We start from the raw sequence: 20,940 nt of genomic DNA on the forward strand, positions 1-20,940 counted from the left end.
AAATGTAGTACTGCAGTTAAATAGGTTATACACATACTTAAATGTAGGTATACATGTTTATAGACTTATAAAACCCTAGGCACTATTGTCCTCATATTTTGGGAAGGTGAAAATAATAGCTTTAAGCAGTTTTAGGCATCAGAAATGCCTTGAGACACTTTGTAACTTGGTTAGCAGAGGAGCATATAACTTTCATTTCTAAGAAAAAGGGATTAGAAAAACCCATTAGTAGCTGTTGTGACAGCAGCCGTTGGGGAGTAGATCTATCTTAAAATTGAAAATGAGAAATAAGAGAACCAAAGACTCAAACTCCAGTTCATTTTCACTCTCTGGAATTTGTCTTTATCTGACAGATAAAGGCAACACCCTATATAAATCTAATTCTTACACTCTTTACATCCCATCCAGCTACCAGGCACTACATTAATGACATATCGAATTGGGAATTGTGTTCAATCAAAAGGCATTAAAGTACTTATTAACTAGGTTTTACGGAGCTTCTAAAAAAAGTTAAAAAGTTATTTTTGGTGGCTCTATGGTAAATTGATCTTTTAATTTTTTCTTCATGGTTTATTGTCCCCATGTGAGAAAACACTTTCTAAACACAACTATGTATTTGGACCAAAATGTTCTTCATAGGATGATGCATTGTCTTTGCATAATTAACGAATTGGTAATTATATATCACACATAAAAAATGACATAATTGGTTGAAGCACAGCTTCAATCATTTGTGAATAAAAGGAAAACCTCCCCACAACTTAATTGCAACTTCAAAACTTCTACCAGCCTCATGATTTGTAAGTTTTAATATGGAAGTTTCTGCTTTCTACACTTTACATGATGGGGATTATGAAAATAGTGTTGCTGGGAGAATGGAAGGAGTAGGAGTGCGTTCTTAAAGTGCATTTTAGCAGAGTTGGGAGTAAATTGCAGCATAATAGTCAAGGTAGGGCAACTGCTAGGCTTGATAACATAATGGTGGGGGAAAAAGAATGGATAATTTCCTACAAAAGAGAGATTTGTATAAAACATAAAAGAAAACTGTACCAAAGTACATATAAATATGAGCTGGGCATGACTGAAATGTAGCAAATATCCATAATCTCTTCTCTATAATACAAATCTTTTCATATAATACAAATGAAAAATAATGTACTATAGAAATAACTTAAGCATGACTTAAATTACAGTTAATGATTAATATTTGAAAATACACACATTTATATACAGCAAATCAAATAAATCCCGAGTCATATAAGCTGCTGAAGAAACAAATTATATTTAAGACTGAATAAATGTGTTGAAAAACTCCGTTTTTCTAAGAGAAACCACTGATCACATTATTGCGAATGTTTATGTAGAGTCCAAAAGATCAGTTTCTACAAAGTCACAATATATTAATAAAAATCATCTTTTTCATGCATTAAACTGTTCTATTAGAAATTTCAAGTAGAATTCAAAAAGCATTTGCAAGCAAATTTTGCTTTGAAATTTTATATGAGTCATGATTACTTAGAGTAATTGCAATATTCTTTTATTCTAATATTATTAAATTGGTGAAATTCAACCCTTTATCTAATATGTCCCTCTATTACAATATGCATATAAACAATCATTCTTTTATTTTCCTTCAGATTTGTTGTTTGGATTTGTACATATGGTGCCTTTTGCTATTATCTGATTCTCCTAATACCAGAATAGAAGCAGTCACTTTGCCCGTGGCATAATTTTGCCTTCATTTAAGTAATTGGTATTATTAAATTTGTGCTTACATGCTATGAAACAGATTCCAGAGTTGAAAGATCTTAACCAGTGTATTAAAAATCCCTGTTGTCAGTACTTTTGTCCCTACTTCAACACAAGACTGAAGTATCGAAGCCTAAAATATGAGAAGAAATCGTACATCTCTCAAGGGATCTTCTGCTAAGTTTTACGTCACCGAAATTCTAACTCGGCCCCAAGTCTGCTGAGAATGGGTTTTCATAGACACATGCTTAAGTTTCTGCGTGACCAGAGAAATAAATCTGCTATCTCTAATTTGAAAATATTTCCAGAATCTGACATTCTCTCACTACTGACTGAGTCCAAGCCACCAGCATCTATCTTTTTCAACTCTTGTGGCTTCTACTATTGGCCCCCTACAGTTCTACTCTCAACCCAGAAGCCAGTGTGATCCTTTTAAAACATGATTGAGATCGTGCCACTCAACTGCTCAAAAACTTAACAACTGCTCTCATGTCATTTAGAATCTTCTTTACAATGGCCCCAAAGGCCCTCCACAATCTGGACACTCACAACTCCCATAACCTCATCTCTTTCTACTCTTCTGCTGGCTTGTTTTGCTTCAGCCACTTTGGCCTTCTTGTTGGTGTTCGATTAAGAAAAGCTCGGTCGCACATTTGGGCCTTTACTCAGACTCCATGGCTGACTCCCTTACCTTCTTCCAATCTTTGCTCAAAGGTCATTTCTACCCTATTTGAAATTGCAATCCCACCACTTTCAATTATACCTACGTCTACCCCTGTAGTGGTCCTATATCCCCTTAACAGATTCTGTTTTGTTTTTTCCCCCAAAATACGTATCACCTAGCAATACATGATATTTACTTATCATTTTTCTTTGTTTGCTTGCTTCTATTCTGTCTCCCAATGTTATAATAAAAGCTGTATGAGGGCAAAGATTCATTAGTCTCCTTCACTGTTTTATAAGCACTTAGAATAGTGTGTGGTCCATACTAAGAGCTCAATAAATATTTTTGGAATGAATCAATCTGCATTCCTTAGATTTACTTGTCCTAACAATTTTTTATTTCTCAAGACCAATGCAAAAAACCTGAACTCAAGAGGGCTTGAACGACTTTGCTACACACTATCTTTGGCTTATAAGCTCACTACCAGCTTTCCCTTGCGGTGTTGAAGTTGAACAAGGGTTGTCTCTATTTCTTAATCCTATTTAAAATCTACATTAGGACTACCATGTCTCCTACCTGTGAGCTTTCTTCATATGGCCACATTTTTCATCATCCTCTTGGTTACCCAAAGTATAGCACATTTTATTCACTCCAAACAAGGCATCTGCACTATAATTGGTTTTGATGAGACAATTGAAATGATGTGTGCCTGATATTTTTACTTTCCTTCCATTTATTTCCTCCTTCTTTCTTTTTCTCCTTATTTTCTTATTTCTTTTCTTCGATTCTCCCTCCCTCCTTTCCTCACTCTCTTTCTTCCCTACTTCCTCCCTTCCTTCCTCCTCCTTTCAATGGTTTGAAACTCCAGTACAATGTTGAACACTAAAGGGAAGTGGGCAGATACCCTTGTCTTGTTCATGATCTTAGGGTGAAAACATTCCACTCCACCATAAAGAATAATATTAGCTGTAAATTGATTCTTATTATTGCAAAAGGTAAATCATAGTTGTCATTCTTATTATAAGCTATGTTCTTATTTTTGTCCTAAAAATTCACATTTATTGATACCAAGGCCTAATTGAACAGCTAAGGATTCCCTGAATGAGGGAGCAGCAGAATCACTTGAAGAATTCCACACGAAAGGCATGAACTTTTTTTTTTTTTTTTTTGAGATGGAGTCTTGCTCTGTTGCCCAGGCTGGAGTGCAGTGGCCGGATCTCAGCTCCCTGCAAGCTCCGCCTCCCAGGTTTACGCCATTCTCCTGCCTCATCCTCCTGAGTAGCTGGGACTACAGGCACCCGCCACCTCGCCTGGCTAGTTTTTTGTATTTTTTAGTAGAGACGGGGTTTCACTGTGTTAGCCAGGATGGTCTCGATCTCCTGACCTCATGATCCTCCCGTCTCGGCCTCCCAAAGTGCTGGGATTACAGGCTTGAGCCACCGCGCCCGGCCTGCATAAACTATTTCTAAGAATTTCTCTATGTAGATGCTAACTACACAGTAAATATATCATTATTTATTTCAAAAATATCCTAGATAGAGTTCCCCTAAAAGCAGATTCTAAGACAAGGGATGTATTTGGGAATGATCCAAGGAGGTGCTGGTAAGTGTGTGTAAGGTAAGACAGGGAGCAAGTAAAAAGTATCCTATGAGGCAGGTTTTTACTGTGTTCGATGGGGTCTTAATCCTGGAACAGAATTGTGGGTCAGAGCATAAATCATGCTTCAGAGTTACCCTAACTGAAGAGCGAGTGAGTAGTGGTGTTTATCCACCAAAAGTTATCTGTTATTGGTTGAGGTTTGCTGGGGAACATTGGGGATGCAGAGCTTTAACTACCTGACACTCATGAGCTTTGATTACTAGAGAGAGCCCTAAGGCAAACAGAGACACTTGGACCTGGCAGCTGCCAGTCAGAGTACAAGGCATGCTGAGTCAGGTAATGATACGGGTGATGTCCCAAGAGTGTTTCATACTCCAATAAAACTGACGCTGTCAGTAAAATTAGGCATATGGACACATGATGATAAATCCTTTCAGTTAAGTCTTCTAAGTGGATCATTTCTGCTTTTAGGATAAGCTTTCAAATATTTAACTCTCTCAAGAGAAAACCTTTTGGTAACTTAAAACTTATGATGCTAAGAAATTCTATGTTCATCCTTTCATATGAGATACCTTAAAGCAGGATTTGATGGTTTAACACAGTAATTATATTTTGGAAAATTTTCTCATGAAAATGATTTTTTCTTAAAAATAAAATGCAACTTAATATTGTTCTAAACTTCCAAAAATTGCAATTCTTCTAAAATTATGTACTCTTGTCTGTTATGGGCATTATTAACTTTGTACATATAAACAATCACAATCAATTAACTGCTAATATTGGCTCTGAAATAAGAACGAAAATATTACTTATGTGTATGTTTCTCATTCCTCTCTAGCTCTGCCTTAGCTAGTGTTTTTGCTATTACATGCAGATTTCCATATATAAGTTGGTGTTTTTCTGCATAGTCTCTGTCAACATGATTAGGTAGCTTTCCAATTCAATACATCTATTGAAACCATATGTGCTATTTTAGTTGTATTTTGTTTAGAAAGTAATTCTTTTAACTTATTACATATTATTTGTTTTATATTGCACTTTCAAAAAATATGTATGTTAAAGCACAGCAATACCTACTATAGTTCTGTAATTTGATTCATGCAAATCTGTCAGGAATAAAATCAACCACAATTTAATTTCAAACCTTCCCAACCAGCAGCTGTACAATTTATGCACTGCTTTTCTATTTTTACTACTGGATAATGACAATGATGAATGTCTTTAACAGGAAATACATATTCATTGAAAAGACTGAGCTCAAAACTATCCCCCTTCAAAAAGTCAATGAAGGTAGGAAGCCCATTCACCTACTGGAGATTTGTTGGGAGAGAGAAGAAATCACGCCCACAACTGCATCTTATGGGGATTCAACCATTTAGCTAAATTAAACCTGCAATAATACCATATTATAAACCACAGTAATCAATACTATTATGATTGATGTCAGCTATAATAATATTAAATAGATCAGGATGAACAAATGATCCACTATGAGTGTAGCCAAGGGTCTACCATTCTGAGCATGCCAGGTTAAGAGGTATGGAGACCGTTATTCAATGGGCAACTTAATAAGATCAGGGTCACTGCTCTCCTGAATCAAATGTCCATGATCCTGGGAAGGAATGAATATTAGCTCATTTGCAGTAATTTACATGTTGAATGACAATGATGAACTTACAAACTCTGCTGCCATGAGAACTTAGTTAATAGAAATAATGACAGGAATTCTGGCATGTCTATTTTACTAACCGATTAGGGTTTTTTTCATCATTGTACCAATGAGTGATTTGACTTTTACTTCAAACAGAGTAAGAAACAGTGCCATACTGACATGGATGGAATAGTTCCAGAGATCTGTGAAGCTCTTATTTTACTGTGTAATTTTATAGCTTATTTGATATAATGTAAGATATTAAAGTCAAGTCACTGAGATACTGCAACACCGATTTCCAAAACAAACAAATAGCTTTATCCATTTGTATATTCATACAGGCAAATGTGTGACATAGAATGAGCTTCCAGGAAATCATTTGAGTATAAAATACTTCAGCTAATATGTGCTGCTGATAGCAAACTCATCTTTTGCCTATAATCACATGCCGTTTGCATTGGAAAATACCAAGCTCTGGGTACACTATAATATTTCATTTTGAGTATAAAATGTATGATCACGAAATTATCTGGAGACACATTATTATGTACATTTTCTTGATCCTACATTCATTTATCTTCAGACACTGCCTTCTAAAATTCATAGCCTCTTTCCTTATCATGATTTGTCTTACTTCAGAATGCAGTAACTTGCTGCTGGTGGTTTGAAAACAGATGGATTTTGTTGGTAGCCTTTTGCTAGCAGTTATAAAGAAAATATTTTATTGATTTCTATTCAATTTTATTCCATATATTATAGAATAGGTATTGACATTAATTTGAAATTGAATAAGTATACAAAAAATATAAAACAAAAACAATGCACATTAGATATAAATGAAAAATCTAATTTCCCTTTTTGGAAAATGAAAGGAAAATAATCCATTAGCTAGGAATAAACTGTTCCTCCATATAAGTTTGTTTTCTGGGGGTTCCTTTCTATCCGTACTGCATGTATAAAATGATTATTTTCGTGCATTTCTTCATTTTAGGATGTCTCTCAACACTAAATATTGTAAAATACATCTTCTAACTTAGGTGCTTCTACCCAAGATTTCTGAAGCTAATCACACTATAAAGTATTTTTAAGAATTCCATATGTAAGTCAAAATGCCATCATGATGTATAAAATGTAAGTCAATTGTTCTGGCATTATGAATGATTGGTATGATCACCTTGTAAAATCTGAATGAAAGTGCTTTGCTTTTACCTTCAGAGACTCCTCTTGCTTAAAGAGATCTTCAAAGTCCTTAGCACAGAGGTCAGGAGCATTGAGAAGTTGTTCCACTTCTGATAGGGCTTGTGAGACATGAGTGATTTCAGTCAGGTAAGTAGAAGGCACATAAGAAATTTCCAAAGGCATGTCTTCAGTCATCACCATCATCGTTTCTTCACGGACAGTGTGCTGGTATAGATATACGAAAGAACAATTCTTTTAGCTTCCTAATGGTGAAAACTCCTCTATTGAGTTTATATAGCTCTCATTCTACAGCTGACAAGTGAATCTACAAACTGGGCTGAAACTAGATTCAAAACCTCATGATGATAAGTCTAGTAAAAAGGTTATTAATTATATACCTGCTTCTTCCAAAAAGTGTTAGAAGCATTTTATAATAAGCGATACACACATATTAGCACCATGAATATAAGATGAAAGACCATGAGGTCATAAGGAGAGTAGTTTTATCCTAAGAAAACGATGATTTTTGCAACCAGCATTTTAATTTCTAATTCTAATTTGCAACTGGCATTTAAAATTCTAATTTTCCTAGAAATCCAGGTATGGAACTGGGTGAAGGGGGTTCATATCTGTTTTATTGGTAACAAAGGCAACTTTCCTATACATTTTCCCCCAATCTTCATTGAGATACAACAGATACAAAGTAGTTAGGCTGGTATGTAACTGTATTAAAGCCCTCTTCTCCTCCAAATTCTAGACATTAGCTCCTGCTTTTGTTGCTACTCTCTTGCTAAGTTAAGCAGCTAATTAAGGTGCTATATGAGCAGAACTGACTGTGGAATTTGTATTTTAAAAAGAACTCCAGAATGTCCCGAGATATACGGGAGCACTAGCCTCTTCTCTTGCACCTACACTTTTCTGACTGGGATCCAAGTGCTAGACATGACGAGAATTTCCAGCTCCAGAGTCCTTTTGGAGTTTCCCAGTAATGCCTCTTTCCCTATTCCTTATAAGAGCAAAAAATAAATACTACTTGGCACGCAAATTCGAAAGATGGATGACCTCTACTCTCTTCTGTCTACACTATAGGCAGCAAAATTCTTGTAATTCAAATTATTCTCCCAGTAACTTTGTCTAGAATTGATCAACTGCCACCTGCCTATTGATGAGGTCACCTGAGGGTTTCAGTGGTAGGGTCTCTGGGGAAGTTCAGACGATAAGCATGCTAAAATAGCCATTTATTACTGCACAGCCTTTTACGACAACACGATACTCATTTTTGCAATAATGTAATAAATTGGACTTTGGGGATCCTAGACTGAACCCCACACAAAAATGAGTGAAATGTATAAGCTCGTCAATTTATGTTTTAATTTCTCTGACCTAGGATTTTCATACTCAATTCTTACATGATACAAAAAATGAAATAATTCTAATTTAGATATCTCATCTACTTGTGATATAGCAAATTCATGAATTGCACAAATTAGCTTTTAAATAAATAAACCTTTTACAACATTTGTTTTATTGTGTATATCTTGACCAAACCCATGGCACACATTCCTTCATGATCAATGGAATAATGTACATATATTTCTCATTTATATTTAAAAGGATATTAGAAACTTGAGCCAGAGTTTGATAAATAAAATTCAGAATTTAACAGATTTCTTAAGAAATTCTTAATTTCTCTATTTCATAATAAGCATTTTACCCATTTAAAAGAAAAATAACTCAGCAGGCTATTTGAATGTGAAACTGTCACTCATTAACCACTTAGTAGAATCAACAGCACAAGTAACACAAGCTTGTGTTTTGCATGCATTACATTGGTTGACGACCATTATGTTGTTCTTAATAAAATTCACAAGTTAATAAGCTTGTCTTATTCGCATTAGTTGCTTTAACCTCTGCGGTAAAGATAGCTTCACATCATCTAAAGCAAGCATATTTCCTATAATACTTATTTAATGGTGCAATTATATTTGCTTTTAATGATATACATTTTATGCCTATAAGTTTTTGGAAAACAAAGGTTTTTGTTATCAGGAACGGAGTAGAGGACAAGTTGTAGGTTTTCATTTATTTATTTATTTACTTATTTTGTTGTTTAATCGAGGGAATTGTTTCAGAATTGGACATATCTTGAAAATATTTAGAAAAAAATCTGTGTGGCCTTAAAAAAGAAGTGGGAATTCAAAAAAGTTTTGATGCGTGTCCTCATCATTTTTTCTTAAAAGAAAAATAATTCTAAGATCTTTATATCTATTTTCTGATTCTTCTTTGATATGTAGTTTTCTCAGTCTTCATTACTTTCATTTGAGATGCTCTCAGCTACCTTAAATTCATATTGCTGCTTAATAAATATAGTATAGCAAGAAACTTAGCTGTATGGTCAAATACAATAAAGAAAAAGACACTCAAAATACACTCACTTTTGTTTGCTAACTTGTATTTAACTTCCTTAAACAAAATCTCAAACCCAAAGTTTGACGACTTTGGCATTTGCATAAAGGAACTTTAAATAAAAATGAGATTTACCAATGAATCCAGGAGCTGGTTTTTTGAAAAGATTAACAAAATAGACCACTAATCAGACTAATAAAGAAGAAAAGAGAATCAAATAGACACAATAAAAAATGATAAATGGAATATCACCACTGATCCCACAGAAATACAAAGTATCATCAGAGATGACTATAAACACAAACTAGAAAATCTAGAAGAAATAGATAAAAACCTGGACACATACACTCTCCCAAGACTAAACCAGGAAGAGTTTAAATCTCTGAATAGACCAATAACAAGTTCTGAAATTGAGGCAGTAATTAATAGCCTACCAACCGAAAAAAAGAAAAAAAGCCCAGGACCAGACAGATTCACAGCCGAATTCTACCAGAGGTACAAAGAGGAGCTGGTACCATTCCTTCTAAAATTATCCCAAGCAATAGAAAAAAAAAAGGGACTCCTCCCCAACTCTTTTTATGAGGCCAGCAGCATCCTAATACCAAAACTTGGCACAGACACAACAACAAAAAAAGAAAATCCTCAATAAAATACTGACAAACCAAATCCAGTAGCACATTAAAAAGCATATCCACCACAATCGAGTAGACTTCATCCCTGTGATGCAAGGCTGATTCAGCATACACAAATCAACAAATGTAATCCATCACATAAACAGAACCAATGACAAAAAAACACACTTGATTATCTCAATAGACGCAGAAAAGGCCTTCAATAAAAGTTAACACCCCTTCATATTAAAAACACTCAATAAACTAGTTATTGATGGAACAAATCTCAAAATATTAACAGCTATTTATGACAAACCCACAGCCAGTATCATACTGAATGGGCAAAAGCTGGAAGCATTCCCTTTGAAAACTGGCACAAGACAAGGCTGCCCTCTCTCATCACTCCTATTCAACATAGTATTGGAAGTTCTGGCCAGGGCAATCAGGTAAGAGAAAGAAATAAAGATATTCAAATAGGAAGATAGGAAGTCAAATTGTCTCTGTTTGCAGATGACATGATTGTATATTTAGAAAACCCCATCGTCTCAGCCCAAAGACTCTTTAAGCTGATAAGCAACTTCAGCAAAGTCTCAGGATACAAAATCAATGTGCAAAAATCACAAGCATTCCTATACACCAATAACAGACAAAGAGAGAGCCAAATAATGAGAGAACTCCCATTTAAAATTGCTACAAAGAAAATAAAATAATACCTAGGAACACAACTTACCAGGGAAGTGAAGGACCTCTTCAAGGAGAATGACAAACAACTGCTCAAGGAAATAAGAGAGGACCCAAACAAATGTAAAAACATTCCATGCTTATGGAAAGGAAGAATCAATATCATGAAAGTGGCCATAGTGCCCAAACTAATTTATAGATTCAATGCTACTTTCATCAAGCTACCATTGACTTTCTTCACAGAATTAGAACAAACTACTTTACATTTCATATGGAACCAAAAAAGAGCCCATATAGCCAAGACAATCCTAAGCAAGAATAACAAAGCTGGAGGCATCACGCTATCTGACTTCAAACTATACTACAAGGCTACAGTAACCAAAACAGATTGGTACTGGTAGCAAAACATATAGACCAATGGAACAGAACAGAGGCCTCAGAAATAACACCACACATCTACAACCATCTGATCTTTGACAAACCTGACAAAAACAAGCAATGGGGAAAGGATTCCCTATTTAATAAATGGTGCTGGGAAAATTGGCTAGCTGTATGCAGAAAACGGAAACTGGATCCCTTTCCTACACTTTATACAAAAATTAACTCACGATGGATTAAAGACTTAAACCTAAGACCTAAAACCATAAAAACTCTAGAAGAAAACCTAGGCAATACCATTCAGGACACAGGCATGGGCAAAAACTTCATGACTAAACCAAAAGCAAAGGCAAAAAAAGCCAAAATTGACAAATGGGATCTAATTAAACTAAAGAGCTTTTGCACAGCAAAAGAAACTATCATCAGAGTGAACAGGCAACCTACAGAATGGGAGAAAATTTTTGCAATCTATCCATCTGACAAAGAGCTAATATCCAGAATCTATAAAGAACTTAAACAAATTTACAAGAAAAAAACAACCCCATCAGAAAGCGGGCAAAGGATATGAACAGACACTTCTCAAAAGAAGACATTTATGAGGCCAACAAACATGAAAAAAAGCTCACCATCACTGGTCATTAGAGATATGCATCAAAACCACAATGAGATAGCATCTCATGCCAGTTAGAATGGCGGTCACTAAAAAGTCAGGAAACAACAGATGCTGGAGAGGATGTGCAGAATAGGAACGCTTTTACATGGTTGGTGGGAGTGTAAATTAGTTCCACCACTGTGGAAGACAGTGTGCCAATTTCTCAAGGATCTAGAACCAGAAATACCATTTGACCCAGCAATCCCATTACTGGATATATACCCAAGGGATTATAAATCATCCTACTATAATGACACATGAACACGTATGTTTATTGCAGCACTGTCCACAATAGCAAAGAATTGGAACCAACCCAAATGTCCATCAATGATAGACTGGATAAAGAAAATTGACACATATACACCATGGAATACTATACAGCCATAAAAAAGAATGAGTTTGTGTCCTTTGCAGGAACATGGATGAAACTAGAAACCATCATTCTCAGCAAACTAACACAGGAACAGAAAACCAACCACCACATGTTCTCACTGGTAAGTGGGAGTCGAACAATGAAAACATATGGGCACAGGGAGGGGAACATCACACACTGGGGCCTGTCGCGGGGTTGGGGGCAAGGGTAGGGATAGCATTAGGAGAAATACCTAATGTAGATGACGGGTTGATGGGTGCAGCAAACCACCATGGAACATGTATACCTATGTAACAAACCTGCACGTTCTGTACATGAATCCCATAACTTAAGTATAATTTTAAAAAAGAAAAAAATCATTCAGTGACACTGCATAAATTGAAAATGAAATTTACTTAAAAATAAGAATTCATGCTCTAAGACCAGAATTCTGTGTCTCAGCGAATAAGATCTAGTATTAATCACAGTCCTAAACCAGGGCTTAAAGAATATAGGCAGCACACCGTACTCTGGCTTCTCATCTGTTAAGCTTTCCTCCACCTGATCCCATGTGTCTGCCATAGATTATTATATACCGATTTAATAAATATTCTTCAGAACATTAAACTAAAAACCATTTTCACCTATCTTTCAATGAAAATGTCTTTTAGAAGAAGTTATGTGACATCTATTTAAATTGCCAATTTTTCTGGTAACCATCCTTTTACTCTCTGTGTACAAGAGTTCAATTTTTAAAAAAATTTTAGATCTCAAAATAAGTGACAATTATAATTCTATATCTGGTTCTAGAAATCATTTTTTACAAACTTTTTAATAATGAAGAAACTTTTATTAACCTGACTGAAATACTCTTCAAAGAAACATTAGTCATTGAACTGCAGGTTGAGAATGCTCTAATAATATGCATATTGTGATTATTTTCAAGATTGTCACAAATAAGCCATAGAGCAATCAGTGTCAATTCACGGAAATAATTCCTCCATGTTCAGCCATGGCATGAACAAATTTTCTAGAACACTTAGAAATATTAAAATTCTTATGGTTGAACATAATCAATAAAAAGGTCTAGTTTATTACTTTAGAAAAATCTGAATGAGAAAAATCATTCCTACCCTAAACTACTGATAATTAAGTAATCTTTTAAAAATTTTTTCTTTCCATTATAAATTAGAATACCTGTAATTTCTAAAATGCTTCAGCTATATGTTATAAAGTCTAAAAGGTTGTTATACATTAAATATATTTAATGATGACAGATCTATTGAAGGATTTATCTTAATACATAGTGTCCAGTCATCATAGATAACAGATATTAAGTGGTACAGATCAACTGACTAGAGAAAACTAAGGGTTGATCCTGTAATTTTCATGAGAAATAGACATATTCCAAAGTAACTTTTTGACACCACTGGGAAACTGTGAACTCATTTTCTAGAAAATTCCGTTTTATTAAGTTTGAACATTCTCATTTATTATAGCAATCTGATATACACAATAATGTTTAATATATAGACTTTTGTAATTTTCATATACAAGAAACTACCACAAACTGAATCAAAAGAGAACCAGACATTTGGAGATCTAGTTTACTATCTATTCCTTAAAAGTATAGCACTCCTATTGAAACAGTCACACAAATCTATAATGAGTAAACTACATCCATTGAATGACTTTCAGTTTGGTTTAATAAAAATTTCAGACAGCTATTTAAAAATCAGTGTAATTGGAAATATGTTTATTTTCTCTTCTTTATGCAAAATCCATGTACTCATTCAGATTAATCCTTTTCATTTGAATTTCATTAACTCTGCCTTGAATAATTATATCCTTCTGAGTTCTGATGTGTACAAATCCTGTCCAACCTTTTGAAACTCAACTTGCTTTTGTTAATGTTCTTTACCTTATATCATTATAGATACTCATGCATCATTAGCAAGGAAATGCTATAATCTGACTAATTGATTTTATTTGTGTTTATTTTCATTTTTAGCTATATATACCCCAAATAATACACTAGCCTCATTTTCTAGAAACAAAAAAGATATGTGAAAGAAACCATAAAATGCCTATTTTTATTTAAAAACGAAAAGTTCAATCAATGCTTAATGATTGTTATAGAACAAAATGATGATTTGTGTGATCTAAACTAAGTCAAAACAGTTTTGAGATTTTGAGCTGTGTAAGTAGGCACAGGTATCACTCACAATGCTTTAACTTTCATTTATCTGAAACTTCAGTTATCACATTCTTTTCATTACATAAAATTTGTTTCTTGAAGGGCCATAACTGCCTAGAATAAAAGCAATCCTGTTTTGAAACAAATGGTGCATTATGTCTAGGTTTTTAAACAAAATGTTTTCCTCCATGATTTAAAAGACTTCTCTCTCCTTTAAATGCATTGAGGTTACTGATCCATTTATGAGTTATGAGGTCAAAGAAACTCAAGAAGAAAAATGTGCTATATGACATATTATTATGACATATGCCACAAAAATAACTACATATCTCACATAAATATGGCACATGAAAAATATATCAATGCATCAAAAGTCTAACTAAAAAAATAGACTATTACCTTGACCAAAAACAAATAGTGATGGAGCCATTTTTTTTAACTTCATTGGTGTTAATGAAGATGAAGATAAGCAAATCCTCAAAGTAAGATGATTTATTAATGATTTACTGTGAGCTATAAAATGAAAATCTATGAGCCATAATATGAAAGTATGTCAGTTTATATCTGATTATCTTTCCTCAAAAGGACATTCTTAGATATTATGGATTATTTAAAAGTAATAACACAATGATATGTAAATCCAAAATAGGACTGCAGGCTTTAAGTAGGTTCTGATGGGCCATAAATGGAAAGACTTAAGTTTTCTTAGACAAGTAGCTCTGTTAGCTTCACAAGTCTTCAGAGAAAGACAAGTTTCCTTCTAGGAATCATTACAGTAATAAAGAAAGTTGAGGGATTTTTAATTTATTTCCCCTGGATAATTATAATATTATAAGCATTATATAAGACATTATAAGCATAAAAATGCAAATCACAATAAAATTTGGCAAAAATATTGTATCAGTCCAGAGTGATTAAAAAGCCCTCAAACAATAAAGCATAAAAACAAAAGAATATGATGCAGATGAGATGGGTATGGTTTATAATCGGCATTGTCACTGTTTTGGATACATATAATGGCATGACAGTAACAGCATTCTGACGATACTTTGTTTTGTATGTTTTAGTCAAGTCACTGGGTAAAAAGACCTTGAATAATCAATCTAATGAGTCTAAGCATATTGGTTATGACCCTGCATAGAGAAAATAGCAATGAGAGAGCGTTTGCTCTTATGTGATCTCCCCCTTCCTATTGCATCATCTATCAAATTGCTTATATGAAGCTATGTAACGAAAAAAAGGGCATGTCCACCTCAGAATAATTATTAAGAATTGATCAACAATATAATTTATCCCCTTTTTAAAAAAAGAATAAAACTCACTAAAATACATAAAATAATCAAGGTAAAATATGAAAGAAAATAATCCTTTATACTCATATTATTTTTCTAAAATTAGAATAAAATTTTAAAGCAGGGCAGGCTATCAGTGGAAAAGATACGCAGATGATGCTGGATTTGCCAGTCTTTAAATACGCCCTACTTCTAGAAGGCCAGGTATAAATAGCATCCTATATAAAAGGTCTGCACAGACCTGCTCATTGACCTGCCTCATGTTGATTCTTACTTCCTACACCATGAAATTTACCTAATTCCTCAGGGCCAAGCTCAATTACTATATAATTAAGCTGATAAACTGAATCTGGAAAATGTGTTAATGCCTTATAGTGGTTTAAAGTCTTTTCTTTCAAAGGACAACATTTGCATTTTTATAAAGGTTTTCAAAGAATTAACATAAATTAGTAACTTGATGAAATTTCAGTCACTAAGTATGGCCTGTGAAAGAAGAGAAAGAAAACGGCTTTGTTTGCCACCATGATAAGCATCAATATATAAGCACCAACAATCATGGCCTGCCTTGTAAAACCATCTCCAAAAAATAACCTATGAATTAATAGATAAGGTTATATACCTTAGCCAACTTATAAGGCAGCAAACAAATGCAGCAAAGACTCATGCCTACTATCTAGCATACAGTATATTATCAAAAATATCTGTTGGATAAATTAATGAAGAAACCAGTATCAACTTAACAGGATAATTATAAGATAGACATGTGGCTAGAATTGCCAGGATCTACATTTATAATATAATTTATATTTAGGAATATTCAGAATTCAAACAGGAATATTTCCTCATTTCATAATGCAATATTTATTGTCATAGATTTAAAAGGTATATCTGATTTCACTACATCACATTTCTCCAATTCATAGCACATTAGCTACATGCTACTGTACATGCATGTTTAGGTTCTTAAGTTGTCTTTTAGGTATTAATGTAACTCATTATACATGAATACAAACATAAGCAATTATTTGAGGTAATGATACATAGACAATATTAGAATATACTAATTTTAGCTTCTTCATGGGTGTCACAATGTCTATTAGCAAATTGAAGGCTATGAGAAGACTCCTATTAAAAAATCATTTTAATCTTTGATAATTCTTCCCAAACTCTTCTCATAAAAGTTTTCCTTTATATATCCAGGAGATATTTTTTATTGTAAGCTATTCCAAAATGTCAGCTTGGGAATACTTGTTATAGCAATCTTTTTTGTTGACAAGCAAATTGAACCCTCCCTCCACCCCACATACATACTTATACTTAATTCAGTGTGAAAATAAAAATAACACAAGAAAAAATAAGTATGGAAATACCTTAAATTCTGCAGTTATATTTCACACTACTATATCAGTTTTAACTTCTGTTGCCTTGTGGATCTGTTAACTTGAGTAGATTTTTCAGAATAAACTCACACTTTTATTTCTATACTACATTTATCACACCCCTCAGAAAATGTAAACACTATCTCTAGATTAATGTGGCAACTCAGTATCTATGTCTAAATATGCATGTGTCATAATTATGTTTTACAATAAAGTATTCTCTTTATTAGAAATGTGAGTGATAGTAAAGATGCCTATAATTACACTATCCAGTATGGTAGTCATTAACTATACTTGACTAAAGAAATGTAAATCTAAATTATTTAAAAGGAAATACAATTAAAAATTTAGTACATCTGTTTTTACTAGCCGTGTTTTAAGTTCTCAGTAGCCTTAATAGCTACTTTATTGGACAGTGTAGATATAGAACATTGCCATCATCTCAGAAAGTTCTATTGGACAGTGCTAATCTAGAGAATAATACATTTTATTTATAGATAAGGTTAATACCAAAGTATGTTCTATAATGGTTTTTTTATTCTACTCAGTCTCTGTCCAAAGGGCTGTCTAGTACTTAATGTGGTTAAAGTTACCTAATGGGCACTCAATTAATATTCTTTTATAATGGCAATCATAAAAGAAACATTTCTTTTTCAAATTGCTTATTAAAAATATAACAATATGTTCTATTTTAAACAATGTGAAAACGAAGATTATATGAATAATTCTAATGCTAGTATTATATCTATCAGAAAATACTTGTAGCCTAGTTTTTTCACAAAGGTAATTTTGACAGGCTACTAAATCCAAATTAAAATGTCACTACTTAAATAAAAATGGAAATAAACTGGTATTAATAGTGAAAAAATAAGAGACTTAGAGAATAGATCTAGGATACCTATTAAGCAACTATAAGTACCAGAATGAGAAAACAGAAGAGATGGAAGATTTGTAATAATTAAAATGATCATAATAGAAAATTTTCCAGAGCTAAAGAAGTTATTAATATTAATTGGTTATTTAAAATATTATCCAAGTGCAAAAAAGAATTAAAGAATGAACGGTGGCTCACAACTGTAATCCCTGCACTTTAGGAGGCTGAGGTGAGAAGATTTCTTGATTCCAGGAGTTCAAGACCAGGCTGGGCAACACAGTGAGACACTGTCTCTACAAAAAATGTTTTAAAAAGTAGCCAGTGATGGTATTGATTGCCTGTAGTCCCAGCCACTCAGCAGGCTGAGGCAAAAGGATCTCTTGATCCTAGGAGTTGGAGGCTGCAGTGAGCTATGATTGCATCGCTGCACTCCAGCTTGGGCAATAGCAGGACCCTGTCTCAAAAATAAAATAAAACAAAATAAAATAAAATAAAAAATAGGGACACATATTTAGAAACATTTAGAATTATATCTTAATGAAATTTCTGTACTTCAATGGGTGGGGCAGAGAGCATCCTTAGAGTTTGAGAGAAAGAAAAAAGGTTAAATACAAATAAATATTTGGACTAGAAGCAGACTACGCTGGAAACAATAGTAGCTTGAAGACAGCTGAAACAAGAAAACAATGGAAAATGGAAGACAATTCTTCATAACCCACAGAGACCACTAAGAAGAGAGGAGAGATATTAAAGAATGTTACTATCCAATAAATCCATCACGATGACTGCCAAGTAAAGATCATTTCAAAAATGCAAGGTTTACAAAGTTTACATCCTTTATGTTTTTATGAGAACATTTCTCATGTGTTCCAACCAAATTAAAAATGAAGTACAGTTGGCCCTCTGCATCCATGGGTTCCACATTTGTGGATTTAACCAACCATGGATTGAACATATTTGCAAAAATACATGGATGGCTGTGTCTGTACTGAACATGTACAAACATTTTTATTGCCATTATTCCCTAAACAATACTGCTAACAACTATTTACATAGCATTTACATTGTATTGGGTACTATAATCTAGAGATGATTTGAAGTGTTCAGGAGGGTGTCCATAGTTACTAGCAAACACTATGCCATTTTATATAAATAATTTGAGTGTTCTTGAATTTTGGTATCTGTAGGGCGGTCCTGAAACCAGTGCCCCACAGACACTGAAGGATGATTGTATAATAAAGATTTCAAAACAAAGAGAAATAAAGGGTACAAAAGAAAACGGTGATAGGAAATAAACCTTGTGTGGTTTTTGGTCATATTTTATGAAGTGATAGTGTAATTTAAGTAATAACATGACATCTTGAACTAGATATGTGATACTACAAGTGAAAACAATAGTTGTCAGGAACTAAACTTCTAAATTATTTGTTTTTAAAGGATTTTGCCTTTGATTGAAAATAACAAGGAGCTGACTGACTAAATCATCTTGGTGATGAGGGCATTGTTCTTATTTAATTTTGGAGCAACACTACAGAAATATAGGCATAAAATTGTTGTTCAAAATAGGAAACAGCACTAGTAAAATGCAAGTACAAAGTGTAACTTATAAATAACCTATAAGTGCGGGAAGAGATGCAGTAGAGTTCAGTGAAGATGATGATGAATTATAAAATTATAGACAAGGGATAAGAGTAAATAAAATGATAAAATAATGACCATCAATATGACAAGGAATTAAAACAGATACACAGTTACAAGAGTTATAACAAAAACGAAGTTGGTTAAAATGTCTCATCTAAAGATGAAATATCTATCATTCTATTTTATATGTTCATAAGATCAAGCACAAATTAGTAAGAACATGTGATATTTGTCTTTATAGATATCAGAGGCTGGGAAGAGTGCAGGTGGGCGGAATTAGTGAAGAGAGACTGGTTACTGGGTACAAACACACAGTTGCATAGAAAGAGTGTTAATGTTTGACAGAACAGTAGGGTGACTATAATCAACAACAATGTATTGTATATTTCCAAATACCTAGAAGAGAGGACTTGAACTATTCCCAACACATAGAAATGATAAATACTTGAGATGATGGATACCCTAAGTATCCTGACCTAATCATTATACATTCTATGCATGTAACAAAATATTACACGTACCCTATAAAGATGTAAAAATATTTGTATAAATAAAAAGATAAAATACTCTAGTTTAAAATGCACATTCCATCTATAGGCTGTTTACAAGAAACATAAAAATACAAGGCCACAATGCTGTGTTAATGACAGGTGATTTAGAAAATCATTTTTTAAAAAGTGAAAGTCTAAATAATAGTATTAAATGAAGTATAGTTCAAGGCCAAAAAAGCACTAAATGTTTCTCAGAGAACGCTTGTAATGTTAAAAATCACACTTTCTCCCAAAGTACAGCAGTCATTAACTGCTATGCCCCAAACATTTGGCTGCATTCTACATAAGGTAAAAATTACTAGAAATAAAAGGACAGTATGATACAATCATAGCTGTAGTTGGTACCTTACATACACCTCTTCCATCATTTGTTAGATTAAAATAGACAAAAACCAAAAAAACAAAAAAAACAAACAAAAAAACAAGAATAGAGGTGCTTTTAAACCGACAAGCTAAATTTAATCCATATTTTGTGGACACTAGAGAAAGCATATTCTCCTATTTTACTGGGACATTAAAAATATATAGAGAGAGGAAATTTTTAAAAGGATCAAACATAAAGATTTGACAGACCACCTTTTCTAATCAAAATATAATAATCCAGAAATGTAGAAGAATAATAGAATACATTTTGATTCATCTTCTAAGACTTGCACAAAGAAAGTATAAGATCTATATACATTACCTGGGAACATGTTTCTAATTGACTGTTATATTTAAAATAATACACAGAATAAAGCAATATTTTTTAAAAGCTAAAATATATGTATATATACTATTCATTGGTAAGAATGGATAGTATATGGAATATAGTACAAAGAGATAAGACTAAACTGTAGACTTTTTTTTTTTTTTTTGCCTCAGTGGGGGAAGAATCTGCAGAAGAAATGAAGAGTAAAGTTTCCTTAATCTACCTTTGTATTAATTGAACTATTAAACTAATACCATAATACATTTAAAATAATCATACAGAGCTCTGAACTAGGACCAAAGAGTAGACTCAAAAAGACACAGATTTCAGGGTAAATACAGTCTTTATATAACATATTTATCAGCAGGCATGGCCCTTTCTAATTGACTTCAT

General features: G+C 33.3%; 1 protein-coding gene across 14 annotated transcripts in view; it reads right to left on the reverse strand.

Moving 5' to 3' along the window:
- DMD (dystrophin) overlaps window positions 1-20,940 on the reverse strand; it is a 2,269,491-nt gene that overhangs the window by 1,223,947 nt on the left and 1,024,604 nt on the right. For all 14 annotated transcript variants that reach the window (XM_050777140.1, XM_050777144.1, XM_050777148.1 and 11 more), the window contains one exon: window positions 6,873-7,067. In XM_050777140.1, coding sequence (XP_050633097.1) covers window positions 6,873-7,067 — 195 coding nt within the window. The remainder of the gene's footprint in view (window positions 1-6,872; window positions 7,068-20,940) is intronic.

Source organism: Macaca thibetana, chromosome X, assembly GCF_024542745.1.
Source record: "Macaca thibetana thibetana isolate TM-01 chromosome X, ASM2454274v1, whole genome shotgun sequence".
In the NCBI taxonomy this organism is placed as follows: domain Eukaryota; kingdom Metazoa; phylum Chordata; class Mammalia; order Primates; family Cercopithecidae; genus Macaca; species Macaca thibetana.